The sequence below is a fragment of the Euleptes europaea genome, chromosome 7 (assembly GCF_029931775.1).
Source record: "Euleptes europaea isolate rEulEur1 chromosome 7, rEulEur1.hap1, whole genome shotgun sequence".
Taxonomy (NCBI): domain Eukaryota; kingdom Metazoa; phylum Chordata; class Lepidosauria; order Squamata; family Sphaerodactylidae; genus Euleptes; species Euleptes europaea.
In genome coordinates, this window is record NC_079318.1 from 10,360,771 (window position 1) to 10,374,123 (window position 13,353).

The 13,353-nt window shown below is 49.5% G+C and overlaps 1 protein-coding gene across 1 annotated transcript in view; it reads left to right on the plus strand.

The window, feature by feature from the left end:
- Nucleotides 1-6,591: 6,591 nt before the first annotated feature.
- The window catches only part of PPP1R14C (protein phosphatase 1 regulatory inhibitor subunit 14C), a 56,976-nt gene continuing 50,214 nt past the window's right edge, over nt 6,592-13,353 (plus strand). Inside the window, exon 1 of the mRNA XM_056853277.1 lies at nt 6,592-6,864. Within this exon, the coding sequence (XP_056709255.1) occupies nt 6,592-6,864 (273 nt within the window). The remainder of the gene's footprint in view (nt 6,865-13,353) is intronic.

A 13,353-nucleotide genomic window follows, 5' to 3' on the forward strand; every position in this document is an offset into this window, starting at 1 on the left:
TTTTTATTGTACGATTAAATGATTAACGGGTAGGTGGACCAAAGTTTTAGCTGTGTACATGGTAGCTCCTTATGGTCAGTTTGCTTTTTCCCTTTCCTGCCCAGTGGCACTCCTGCTGGAGTCACCTTTCATTGGCTATTCTTTCCATTTTAAATTATGAATTATTAATAAATGTAGTATCTCTGTTTACTGTCACTGAATGCTAAACTCAGATTGAATACAAGAAGAGGAAATCACACTGGCCTGCTCATGTTTCAAGGTTCTGCCAGTATTAAACTACTGTTAGTGGAGACCTGTCAAAATATGGCATTTGCCCATTGCAGGTGCACAAAACAACAACAAAAACAACAACAAAACAACAACCCTCCAAGCCACTTAAAATAACAGTCTCTGGACTTAATAGACTTATTACAGAGCTTGCTGCACCCCTCCCTCTGATGAACCCATGAGCAGGGTCTGTGGACTTGTGCCCCAAAGCCTGGCCCTAATAACATCGTTGCTCTGAAAACCCTGGAAGTAATGAGGGTCAGCGTTTGAGCCTGCATAGAGTATTTTCTCCTCACCATTGAATAATCTCAGTTCGTTTATCATGTACATGGAATGGAACTTGGAAGTGACAGTTTGTCCATGCCCCCACCTTTTTTCCTAGGTGGAGTCCTAGAGTGAATGAAATGGGATACTTATTTTTAAAATTTCTGATCTGCTTTCTCCAAAAAACCAAAGTAACAAAACCAAACAATACCCCTTGCACATTAAAAACAATCATAGTTACTTTGATGCGTATATGGTGAAATTATTAAAAGTGTCCTGCCGCTGATTCATCAACAGAAAGCCATCTGAAGTAGAAAGGTTTTGCGCCCTTCTCAAAACCCCTTTAAGATGAAGACTCCCACCTTTCCGTAAACAAGGCATTCTAGAATCTACAGGCCACAGTGCTAAAGGTAAATGCCCCTATCCAAATCTGAAGCAGCATTAGAAAACCTGACTGCAATTAGTGTGTGTACCTGATATAGAGAGAAAGGTACATAGGTCCAAGACCATGTACTGCCTTTGAAGTTAAAACCAGCACTATTAATTGGATTCAGAAGGATGCCAATAACCAGTGTGGAAGTTTTTCTGACCTTGTCAGTCAAACTGTTCCACCAGGTGGGAGCCATGACACAGCATGCTTGGGTAAGAAGAAGCTACTATTTTCTGTAGGTATCTATATTTAGGATTGTCATATTATGATGATTATTGAAATAAAAATGTATTGGTTGATGAAGAAATATTGGATAAGGGCTGATGTTTTATCAGGCATACTACTTTACTTCTTTTATATTTGTTGGTTAGTTATTAGGAGAGGATTTATGGTTAAATTTATGCTTAAACTATATACCTGTAAATGTGGTTTACATAATACATAAATTAAGAATGCTTCTGTATGGGCAATCTCTATTCTTGCTGGTTTATTGAGTGGCACTTCCAAAACACCTTGCTTAGGTGAATGAAGCTGTCACAGTAGAACACAGAGGGAGAGGAATACTGCAGATATGAGAGACCCAGGCCATAAGAAACTTTAATAGCCAGCACCTTGAATTGAACCAGGAAAAAACTTAATAGTCAACAGAGTAACTACAGAATAGGTGTAATATGCTCACTCCACCTACGTCTTATAGTAGTAAAGCTTCACCATCTGTACCTTCTGACGTTTCTGAGTTGTCTTTAAGGGAAATCCCAGGTAGAACTCATTGCAATAGTCTATTGTTGAGGTTAATGTTGACCATACTGGCTGGGTCAAGTTAGGCAACCTATCTGCTAAATGGAGGGAAGAAAGCATTTTTGTTGTTGGATTAACTTGCTTCTCCACAGAATAATCCCCTTCTTCTAACTGAGTCAGCCAGGTTCAGTTGAACCCCACTGAATGTGGGAAGCATAAGGCTCTCCAAGATCTTGCTGACTAGCACCATCTCCATATTGCCAAGATTCAGTTAGCCACTTGACTACAGTAACCAGGCATTGGCTCAAGACATCTATGGTAATGATCCAAACACAGAACTGGATGTCATCAGCATATTGATTCTCAAAATCACAGACAAACTCTTCACAGGACTATACATAAAGATTAAACAACATGAGAGATAAAACTGAACCCTGGGGAACAATAGTCCCACAATGATCACATCTGGTCTCTAACAACTATATAATGAGTTTATTCTGTAAAAATATTATTTAAACCAATCCAAAGAATATCCCTGGATGCTTACCTCTGTCCCCAAACATCTTAACAGGAAGTCATGTATCAAAGATACTGATAAATCCAAAAATAGCAACAATGAAATTGTCTACATTCAAATGGAGATCAGCTAAAGCCACCAATGCTGTTTCTGTCCCATAACCAGGCCTGAAAACAGCTTGAAAAAGGTCAAGGGCAGACATGTCATCCAGGAAGACCTGAAGATGCCCCGCCACCATTCTTTCCATTATTTTGCCCTGTGAGGGTAGATTAGAGACTGGAAATAAATGTTCATGTCATTCTTTCCCAATTATGTTTGTTAAAGGAATGGATGAATAATTGCCTCCTTTAGTGACTAAGGAAAGGTGCTCTTTGTTAATAATTGATTCATAATGGAACCAGGGGAATCATTAATCTGCTCCTTACACTCTTTCAGTAACCAAAACGAAGTAGGATCAACAGTAGAAGTGGTGGCCTTCACAACTCCAAGATCCTGCTGACACCCATCAGGGTAACCAAGTTGAAATTATCTACAAGGGATATAGTGGATACCTCTAGTGCCTGAACCTGCCATACAAATGAGAACATTATTTGAGAGACGTTGAGCAAAAACTTCACAAAAGTGTAATAGCCAATTCTTGAAAATTCAAAGACATACGATTAGGAGTCAAGAAGTGCTAAAATACCCTGAGCAATTGATCCAGATGTGAACAAGCTGATGCAATGGTAGCAGACAACTAAGATGTCATTAGAGCTATTAGCACCACATTATCAGCCTTCAAATAAGCTCCATATCATGCTCAGTCAGATTCACTTTGTTCTTTGCCAATGATGTCTCCGCACCTCTTCAAGACACTGAACTTCATAGTAAACCATGGTGCTGGATTTGCCTTGGGGGGAGAAGACGACATTGGAGAGCAGCCCTGTTAATCCCTTCCAGGAGCTTTGAATTTCAAGCTTTCATTGCAGTGTCAACATAGCTGCCATTGGGGAACTTAAAACCCCCACAGCATTTATGCATGGTTGCTATAACCTCCTTTATTCAGTGTTTCAGCCAGGATCTAACTTTTCAGTATGCACGATATCCCATTCCTTGGTAGCTCGATGCTGTTTTGATGCAAAACCAACCCAGGTCTTCCCGTTCCTCTGTTAATCTGACTTTTCTCTCTCCCCTGAGCTCAGCCCGGCTCAAAGCAGCGTGCAGATGACTAAACAGGGGGGAAACACAGAAGATTGGCTTCTCTCACAGCCAATCATGAAGCAGTGTATAAAGAGGCAGGGATTCAAGTGCTTCCTGCTACCTCGGAGCTCTTTCTGAGCAAAAGAAAATCTTTTTAAAAACGAGGCTTGGATTTCTCCCTCTCCCACTTCTTTCAGATTGCTCCATTTTTTGGTTTTTGTTCTTAAAGTGCTTTTTATGTGGCGGTTGGGTTTGGAGGGAAGGAAATCTTCTCTCACAGTGAGCACTGCGAAGTAAACCAATGACAGAACAGCATTTAAAGGGGTGGGACTTGATCTGAGCTTGGGAGACTGCTTTTCTGTATTCATGGCTCGATTAGCACGTAGTTTCGTCCCTGATCATTCAAGCCAATGCATTCAGTTTCCCCCAGATTGGGTTACATTAATGTGCAATGAACCCAGGTCCAACCAGGGAGATCCAACCCATGCATAGATCCACAAATCTCTGCAAGTGGATCATTTTAACTTCCCCCCGCTGCTGTGGAAGGGGTTGTTTTCACATTAATGCACGCCTTAAGCAGACAGTGGCCAAACCATGGCAAAGGTTGAACAATGGCATAGGATGTGATTCTAATAATGGATCCATTCCAGGCTACCTAAAAAACAACCATCCATTTAAGGCCACCATGGAATGGGGGCAATTCAGATTGAGGCAGTGATGCCGGGTGTGTGTTAATCCTTCTCCTGTGCCATTTTCCTGATTTCAGTTACTCCTCCAGAGCTGTTTCTTAACCTGTGAAGAAAAGCATACAAATAGCAGCTCTGGAAGGATGCTTAGTACTGCGTGGTGGAAGGAACTTTCTTCCTAGCACCAGAACCGTTATCCAACTCTCCACTTCCCTTGCTTTCAAAATGACAGATCTCCCTGATTCCCACCATTCCCAGTCACCACCACCTCCGTCTCTTAGGGAGTCAGGGATAATCTATTTGTCCTCATTCAGTCAAGTGCAGATCCTAAATATTAATTCAGGACAGACAAAACAGTCTCTTCACGTTTAAAGAAAGAGGTGGCTTGTTGTCACCACTATACTTATTTATTTATTGTAGTTATAGTCCACCTTTTTCATTGAGACACAAATTGGATCACACAGCATAAGTCAGCAATAGTGCATGCAAAGAGACATCTAGTAAACACAGTGTAGATGGATACAACCCTGACTCGGATGGCTCAGGCTAGCCCAATTTTGTCAGATCTCAGAAGTTAATCAGGTCAGTCAATAGGAGACCACCAAGTCCAGGAGTGCTACACAGAGGCAGGCAATGGCAAAGCACCTCTGTTGATCTTTTGCCTTGAAAACCCTATGGGATTGCCGTAAATTGGCTGCAATTTGAAGGCACTTTACATACACACTTAGGTTGACACAATCAAATGAGGAGACATCTAATGAGCAATGTACTATGATTACTGAAATATGAATGAGTGTAGCACAGGGGTGGGGAATGTCAGGCCCAGGGGCCGTTTAAGGCCCGTGAAATCGTTTGGTCTGGCCCTTTGTGGGTCCTGGCAGATCTCTAGCTCAGAAGGATCTAAGACTGGTGATCCGCACCCTCCGGTGGACAGGAACAGCCTCTATTCAAGGCAGATGTGAGTTTGTTTTGTCAGAAAAGGAACCTATTTTCCCCCTTGCAGAAGAGTCATTAGCTATGGAGCTGCTAGGACAGCCCAATAAACTGTGTTAACCCTTTCCCACCCGGGCTGTGGGACAGAATGCGCGCGCGGGTGGGGTGGGGGGAGTTCTTAGGCAGCGTGTCCTCATTTCATCCCTGCAGGGGGAGGTAGCAGGAGCCGGCTGCAGAATCTGGCCCCAACCGCGTGGAGCAGGAGCAACTCCGTTGTGCAGCTGGACGGCTATGCCCGGCTGGTGCAAAAGACCATCCTGTGCCACCAGGTGGGCGAGTGCGCCACTGGTTGGATGCCTGCCTGCGTGCACGGGTGTGTGTGTGTGTGTCATCTGGGGCAGCTGCCTGCTTGGGGCTCGGTTGGCTAATTTTTAAGTTGATAATTTGGCACGGCCACCGAACGATGTTCTAAATATCCAAGTGGCCCTTGGTGGAAAAAAGGTCCCCCACTCCTGGTCTCAGTTAAAGGAACGGGCAACCTGTCTTTTCAGCCGCCTTTTCCTGACGCTTCTGTCCCTTCACAACATGAGGAAGTTGCCCGCGTGACGCTTTCCCCACTGCCCATTGGGTTTTTATAGGCCGACTTTCTCTACCACTTAAAAAGGACAAGAGTCCAGTAGCACCTTAAAGACTAACAAAAATATTTTCTGGTCGGGTGTGAGCTTTCGTGAGCCACAGCTCACTTCTTCAGATACAGCTCGAATGTGAATCACATCAGTCTTTAAGTAGAGGAGAGTGAATTCAGACAAGCATTAGTATGTAAATGTTAACAGTATGTAAATGTGAATAGCAGGCTTGATGGGATTAGGTGTGGTATGCAGAAGAGTCTGTGATGTCCAGGGGAGAGATGGGTGTGGAGAAACCAGCATTGGTCATGGGCCATGAATGCAAGGTCTTTATTCAGCCCACGTAAATGCACTGACTTTAGTTTGAATATCAACTGTAATTCAGCAGTTTTGAAGTCTTTAAGGGGCTCCTGGACTCTGGCCCTTTTTGACTACCGCAAGCAGACCAACACGGCTGCCCACTGGGAATTAGCTACCACTTAAGGGAGGCTCCAACCGGCTTACGCTCACCTTCCCTTCCCCTCTCCGCAACAGACCCCCTGTGAGGTAGGCGGAGCTGAGAGAGTGTGACCAGCCCAGCGTCGCCCAGCTGGCTCCATTTGCCCATTGGGTAACGCTTCAGGGGCTGGGTTGTAACTGGTCCAGCTGGTGACCCCCTCCTGCCGGCCCCTCCCCCTCCTCCCCCACGCGCCAAAGGCGAGGGGAGGGGGCGCGCGCGGACAGTGGCGGGAGAAAGGGCGGGCGGGGTCTTTCAGGCGTTGTCCCCGCCCCCTCCCCTGGCTGGGGCTGGAGGCCCCGCCCCCTCCCTCCCTCCCTCCTCCGCGGAGCCGGCCAGGAGCGCCATGCGAGGGGCGGCTGCAGACGGCAGGTGCCAGCGCGCCTCGCAGCACTGTGGCGCCGGGGCTCCAGCGGCCTCGGGAGGCTTTCCCCACGGGGGACTTGGAGCCGAGCATGTCGGTGGCCACCGGGGCCGGGGAGCCGGCGGCCGCCGCCGGAGCCGGCGGGAGCCGCGTTTTCTTCCAGAGCCCCCGCGGCGGCGGCGGCGGCTCTTCCCGGGAGGAGCCGGGGGTCGCCCCGGCGGCGGCGGCGCACGTCCAGCAGCAGCAGCAGCGGCGCCATCAGCAGGGCAAAGTGACGGTCAAGTACGACCGCAAAGAGCTGCGCAAGAGGCTGGCGCTGGAGGAGTGGATCGTGGAGCAGCTCGGGCGGCTCTACGGCTGCGAGGTACCCGCCGGCGGGGCCGGGCGGGGGCGGGCCCCGCCCCAATCCCCCCGGGGTCAGGTCGGGGCCGCCCCGCGGTCCGGGCGCCGCGCCCAGCTCCTGCCACGCAGCCCTGGGGAGAAAAGGCACGGGGGCCGGAGCCGCCTTTCTGCCCGGCTCCAGCCAGGAGGTGGCCGGGATCGAACGCGCGGACGTTCTTCCCTGTTCCAGCCAGGATCCAGCCAGGATCGAACGCCACGAACGTTCGAAGAACGTTCGTGGCGTTCGATCCTGGCTGGATCCTGGCTGGAACAGGGAAGAACGTCCGCGCGTTCGAAGAACGTTCGTGGCGTTCGATCCTGGCTGGATCCTGGCTGGAACAGGGAAGAACGTCCGCGCGTTCGAAGAACGTTCGTGGCGTTCGATCCTGGCTGGATCCTGGCTGGAACAGGGAAGAACGTCCGCGCGTTCGAAGAACGTTCGTGCGTTCGATCCTGGCTGGCACAGGGATAGAACGTCCGCGCGTTCGAAGAACGTTCGTGGCGTTCGATCCTGGCTGGCACAGGGAAGGACGTCCGCGCGTTCGATCCCGGCTGCGTCCTGGCTGGAGCCGGGCAGAAAGGCGGCTCCGGCGCCCGTGCGCTTTTCTCCCCTGGAGTCCGCCTGGGCCCATCTGTCCGAGCGAGGCACCCTCTGCGGCACCCTTGAGCTCGGCGCTGTTTCTGCATAGTGTTTTCTCCACCCACCCCGGCAATTGTCTGCCCATGCCTTCTGATGGAAGGAATGTCTGAAATCGTCGCCGTTTTGGAAGGGCTTTTAACTGTATGAGGACCTCCCTGGCCGGGCGGCAGGGGCAGCCGCCTGCAGGTGTCCCTGGCGATCTTGGGGCTCCCCTCGCTTCTTGTCCAGTGTGTGTGTGTGTGATTTGTCTTTTATTTTCCTGGAAAGGAAGAAAGTGGACAGTTCTCACTCCAGACTGCAAAATCCCCTTGTAGGGGGTGGGGTGGGGGGTCTCTCCAGCGGTCTCTAGGCATTTTGTGGTGGAGGGGTTTCTCGGTGCTTCTGCGTGCAGGGTCTCCTCCCCTGTGTCGCCTGACTGCATATTCCACTGTGGTGGTTCTGCCTACAGCAGCTGAGCTGAAATCCTGCGCCCTGCATGCGGAGAAGCTCTGATTTGCAAGGGTGATTTCTTCGCTGTTCTTCCTGGCTTTGACACCTCCTGCTTATGAGGTTGCCTGCTGTTGATAATTATAGACATCTTGTAAGATGATCAGTCTGCTCTGTGATCTCTCTGTGTGATGGCAAATTGCAGGTTTAGGAGGCAACTAGATTTAATTGGCTTAAAAATCCATGGTTTCTTAGGCTAAGTGGGGTCTCTTGACTTCATAATATTGTGGAAAAGGGGGAGACCGTAGTTGTCATTTTCCAGTTTCTGTTACCTTTGCATTGTAAATTCGACCCCGTGGGGCTTTGATAAGACTGGCAGTGATTAGATGTATTTTTAAAACTGAGTATTGCCTATCCCAATTTTCTCTCTAGCCAACTTGGAAGAAAAGAGATCAAAGCCCTTGGGGAGGGGATTAGATTTCAGTGTTTCTAAAGAGACGGTTTGGGGTGGAATGTGTCCAGGCTTGTGTGCACAGGCAAGCTAAATGGGAATCCGGTTTATTTTCTTATATACTGGGAATCTTTCTGTTGAAAGACCAGGGGCTGTTACATGGGAACAATGCTCAATGCAAGAGTCAACTTCAGTGGGGGTCGATGAGCAGGAGCCAAAGGGAATCATTCAAATGCTCATCAGGTTAGCAAACAGTGCACTCCCCCCTCCCAATAAAAAGAGAGAGTGATGGGAAGAACAAATGCTTGATTTCCGCTGCATTAAACAGGTTCTAAATGTGCCCTTGGGGACTTCTGTTCCTGTGACTTTGTCTGTTATGGTAGGTAGCTTCTTTTTCAACAGCAAGCTAGAGAAATAGCTTTTGTCTGTTATAAACCCAGGATTATTTAGTCCTGGCAGCTGCTGAATAGTTAATGTCAAAGAGGTCTGCTTCTCACTGAGTTGATGAACCTGGCTTTGGGCTGGAGTAGCCATTAAAACTGTGACTGAATGCTGTTCTAGCCCCACCACCTTCAATTCCCTGCATATTTCTGCCTAGATGACAGGAATCCTTCTTCTTATATAGTAGTTTTCTATGTGAGGGAATTCCTTTTTTTTGGGGGGGGAGTGAGTATTCTAGCATGTGAGGCCTACCCTGCAGTCTCAATTGGTATATTCCAAGTATGGATTTACCATTTTAGTGAGGGCTGTACTAGACTTGAAGGAGCCTGTTTTGTCTTATTTCTGCTGTGTCGCCATAAAGCAGGGGTAGGAAAGGGAAAATAGACCCTCTGCCCTCAACTTTTCATACGTTGCTGTCAGTCTCAGGCATTTGCCTCTAGCATCCCTCAAGCATACTCATCCAGACAGGTAGATCTGAAGCAGTAAAACTTTATTAGGAACTAAAAAGCAAATTAAAAGAACTAATTGCTCGCAGGCAAGCGAGGATAGCAATGGAGAGCAAGTACAGGCTACCTGCTTAAAAACGTTAGGACAAGAGAGTAAGATAAACATTGCTAGGCAAACGGTGTTTGTCCACTTGCTAGGCAATGTTTATCTTACTCTCATGTCAAGAGCCCGTCTGGATCTTGTGTTTAGTGAAGAACCTGACATTCTGCCCCCCTTAAGGCCCCTCCACCTCCCCTAACAATGGACGAGGGTTCTCAGGATAGGCTTCATGAAACTGGCGGACCAGGCGGGGGGCAGCTACGTGGTGTTCCGCCACCCACTCACCATGACTGGGACTTAGATGTTTCCAATGTACCAGGTAGTGTAGGGTCTTATTATGCACCCGAGAGTCCAAAATTTTGGAAATCTCGTTCTTCACCTTGAACCAACACCAGGGAACCTGGGGCAGGTTCGGGATGCCACTCGGAGGCAGCCACATAATTTTTAAACAAACTGATATGGAACACTGGGTGGATACCTTTCAAGGACTTAGGAAGATTGAGTTCCACTGTGACTTCATTAATGAGCTGAGACACCGGAAAGGGTCCCACATACTTTTCACTGAGCTTCTTACACGGGTGAGGGGAGCCAAGGTTTTTTGTGGACAGGTAGACCTTGTCTCCCACCTTGATGTCCCACCCCGAAGAACAGTGTTTGTCCACTTGAGCCTTGTACCGGCTTTTGGCCTTTTCCAGGTTCTTTTGCAACCAGGGCCAGGTGTTTTGCACTATGTTTACCCACTCATCCACCTCGGCATCGGTCTCCCCACCCGAGAGACTCACGTTTTCCAAGGGACCGAAGTCTTTACCATACATCACCTGAAAAGGGCTAAACCCAGTGGATTGGTGAGTAGAGTTATTATAAGCATATTCAGCAAAAGGCAAAAGATCCATCCAATCGTTTTGATGGTAGTTTACATAGCAACGTAAGTAACATTCTAGTACCGAGTTGACCCGCTTGGTCTGACCATCAGTCTGGGTGTGATAAGTGCTGGACAAACCTTGTTCCACCCCCACCAACTTAAGAAAAGCCCTCCAAAACTTTGCCACAAACTGTGGGCCACGGTCGGAGACCACCTTACGCGGGAAGGAGTGATATTTAAAGACATGTGACACAAACATACGAGCTAGTTTCTGAGCCATGGGAAGCCCCGTGCAAGGGACTAAATGTACTTGCTTAGAAAAAAGGTCCATTACCACCCATAGTACAGTTTCCCCCCGGCTGGGAGGAAGATCCATGATGAAATCCATGGTTATAACTTCCCAAGGAGCCAAAGGTGTCTTTAGAGGCTTTAAAAGTCCGGGCGGCTTCCCCATCACCTGTTTGGCGGAGGCACAAGTGGCACAGCTGCGAATAAGAGTCCAAGTCCCACCTCATTCCCAGCCACCAAAATTGCCAGCGCAAAAGGTGCAAGGTCTTGACGAACCCAAAATGTCCTGCTACTTTCGACCCATGGCCCCAACCCATCCCCTCCCTCCGGAGAGTCACGGGGAAGTATAATTTGTTTTCCAGAAACCAGCACCCGTCCCTTTGAACCATTTTGTCAGGCAGACTGTGCGTGGCTTCCTCTGCCTGACACACTTGAATTAACACAGTTCTGAAGGAGTCTGGTACCCCCTCCAAGGGGCCTGTTCTCCCTGCCTGTGAACGGGTGAGAACCGCCAGTCCGAGCAAAATCCCCTGCTGCTCCGGAGTAAAGAGCGAGTCCGTGGGACGGTCCACTTTACTCTGATACTGGGGGAGGCAGGAGACCGCATCTGCCAGGTGGTTCTGCTTGCTGGGTACATGCTTGGGACGGGACCGGCACATTTGTAATCCGAGACCCCGTTGGGTCGAGTGGGGTAGTACTTGGCACTTCCTGGCCGGTTGACTTGAGGTTGAGAGTGGTGGTTTCTCGTTTCCCTCCAGGAGTCACGCTGTTCCGATGGTCCTTGCCTCCTGTCCGAGTCATCTCCACCTTGGCCGGACGTTGAGTTGCAGGGGAAACTTCGGCTCAGGAAGGACAGGCGGCGGCAAAATGTCCCATTCCGCCACAAAGTAGACACGCGCCATTCTGAAAGCGTCGTGCCCTCTCCGCCGCTGGGGCAGCCGCCCTCCGCGTAGGCCAGTAATTCCCTTTGGGAGCTGCCCGCTTCATCCGCGGCCCCAATTCTTGTGCTTTACGTTGTTTAGACAGGTTCAGCAACTGCTGGCGGTTTTCATCTTCCACCGCTAGCTGGATGCACCCCTCGAGATCAGGGGAGTCCCCTTGCATGAAGGCCCAGTGTAGTATCTCTGAATTCAAGCCTTCACAGAAATACTGCACACGTGAAGCTTCCCTCCAGTCCACAACTTTACTAGCTAGCAGTTGGAATTCATTTGCAAACTGCATCACCAACTTGGATCCCTGGCGAAGCTGCAGCAGCGCCGTCTTGGCCCGCTCGCTTTGGTGTGGATCCTCAAAACGCCGTCTGAGTGTGAACATGAAGTCATCAAGGGTCTGCAGCGCACGGGTCCGTAGATCATACTGCTGGACCATCCAGGCCGCCACTTCTCCTTCCAGTAGCGAAGCCACATACCGCACCCGGCTCTCTTCCGACTGGAAAGCGGCTGACTGCTCCCTAATAAAACCATCCACTTGGATAAAAAAATAGGGAAGCTTGTCTCCAGAGCCGTCAAAGGACGACTGTAACTCCCTCCGGAAGACTGGTAGTTGTGGTGGGGGCGGTGGGGGCGCCGGCAGCACCGGGGTGCAGGTGCCTGCAGCGATGGAGGCTGTGGAAGTACGAGCAGCCCCAGGGGACCTGTCCCACCACGGGCGGAGCAGGGCGTGCTCGACGTAGCTCGTCCACATTTTGCCATAGTCCCTCCAGTAAGCCCCGCAGTGTAGCTACCTGTTCGACCAGTTCATGGTTTTGGTGCTGGAGGAGTCGGTAATCCTCGTCCCGCTCTCGCCACTTCTGCGTCTGGAGATCAAAGTCCTCGTCCCTTTCCTGCCATGTCTGTGTCTGGCGCAGTCCCGTGCCCCACAGCGGCTGTTCTTCAGGGACCCCCGTCGCCCCCATCCAAGAGCCGACAGTATAATCCCAGTCCTCCTCCGGCAAGACGGAGCCCGCTTCCCGCCACCGCCGGGTATTAACGTGTGAAGGTACCCACTGCCGAGGAGACTCAGCCAAAGCTGCAGGCAAACGTCGGGAAGTCCGGGCATGCCTCCATCCATGCCCCAAGACCTCGGTTTCTCCTCCGGAACCTTGGGGTTCACCGGCTCCTCCGGCAACCTAGGCTCCCCTTCTGAAACTGTGAGGTTCACCGGCTCTTGGTCAGGAGCAAGCGGCTTCGTAGTGTGGGGTACTTTGGGGTCCGGAGCTTCATTCATTGTGTGGGGGAGAACATGGCACCTCACCCCGAAAAAGGGAATTGCTATCCTAATGTCAGTCTCAGGCGTTTGCCTCTAGCATCCCTCAAGCATACTCATCCAGACAGGTAGATCTGAAGAAGTAAAACTTTATTAGGAACTAAAAAGCAAATTAAAAGAACTAACTGCACGCAGGCAGGCGAGGTTAGCAATGGAGAGCAAGTACAGGCTACCTGCTTAAAAACATTAGGACAAGAGAGTAAGATAAACATTGCTAGGCAACAGCGAGATAGGCATTTCCCATGAATGAAGACACAACACGCCACAGCTGTGATAACAGGCACTAATGAAGTATACACAGGAGCTTCCAAGCCCTGGGATCCAAGGACTTGACTTGTGGCCAGAACTTGGCCTGAACTCATGTCAAGAGCCCGTCTGGATCTTGCGTTTAGTGAAGAACCTGACTGTTGCTTCCATAGGCCCTCATATTGGATATCTGAGCTGGCTTGGGGAGAAAAGTCACTGAAGCAACTGGGGTGGTTTGGTTCCCTGCACTTGAATGCTGGTGTTTGTTTTTTTTTAGTAAGATTCTCACCTCCACTTTCTACTTCAACCAGGCAGATGTGAATAAACA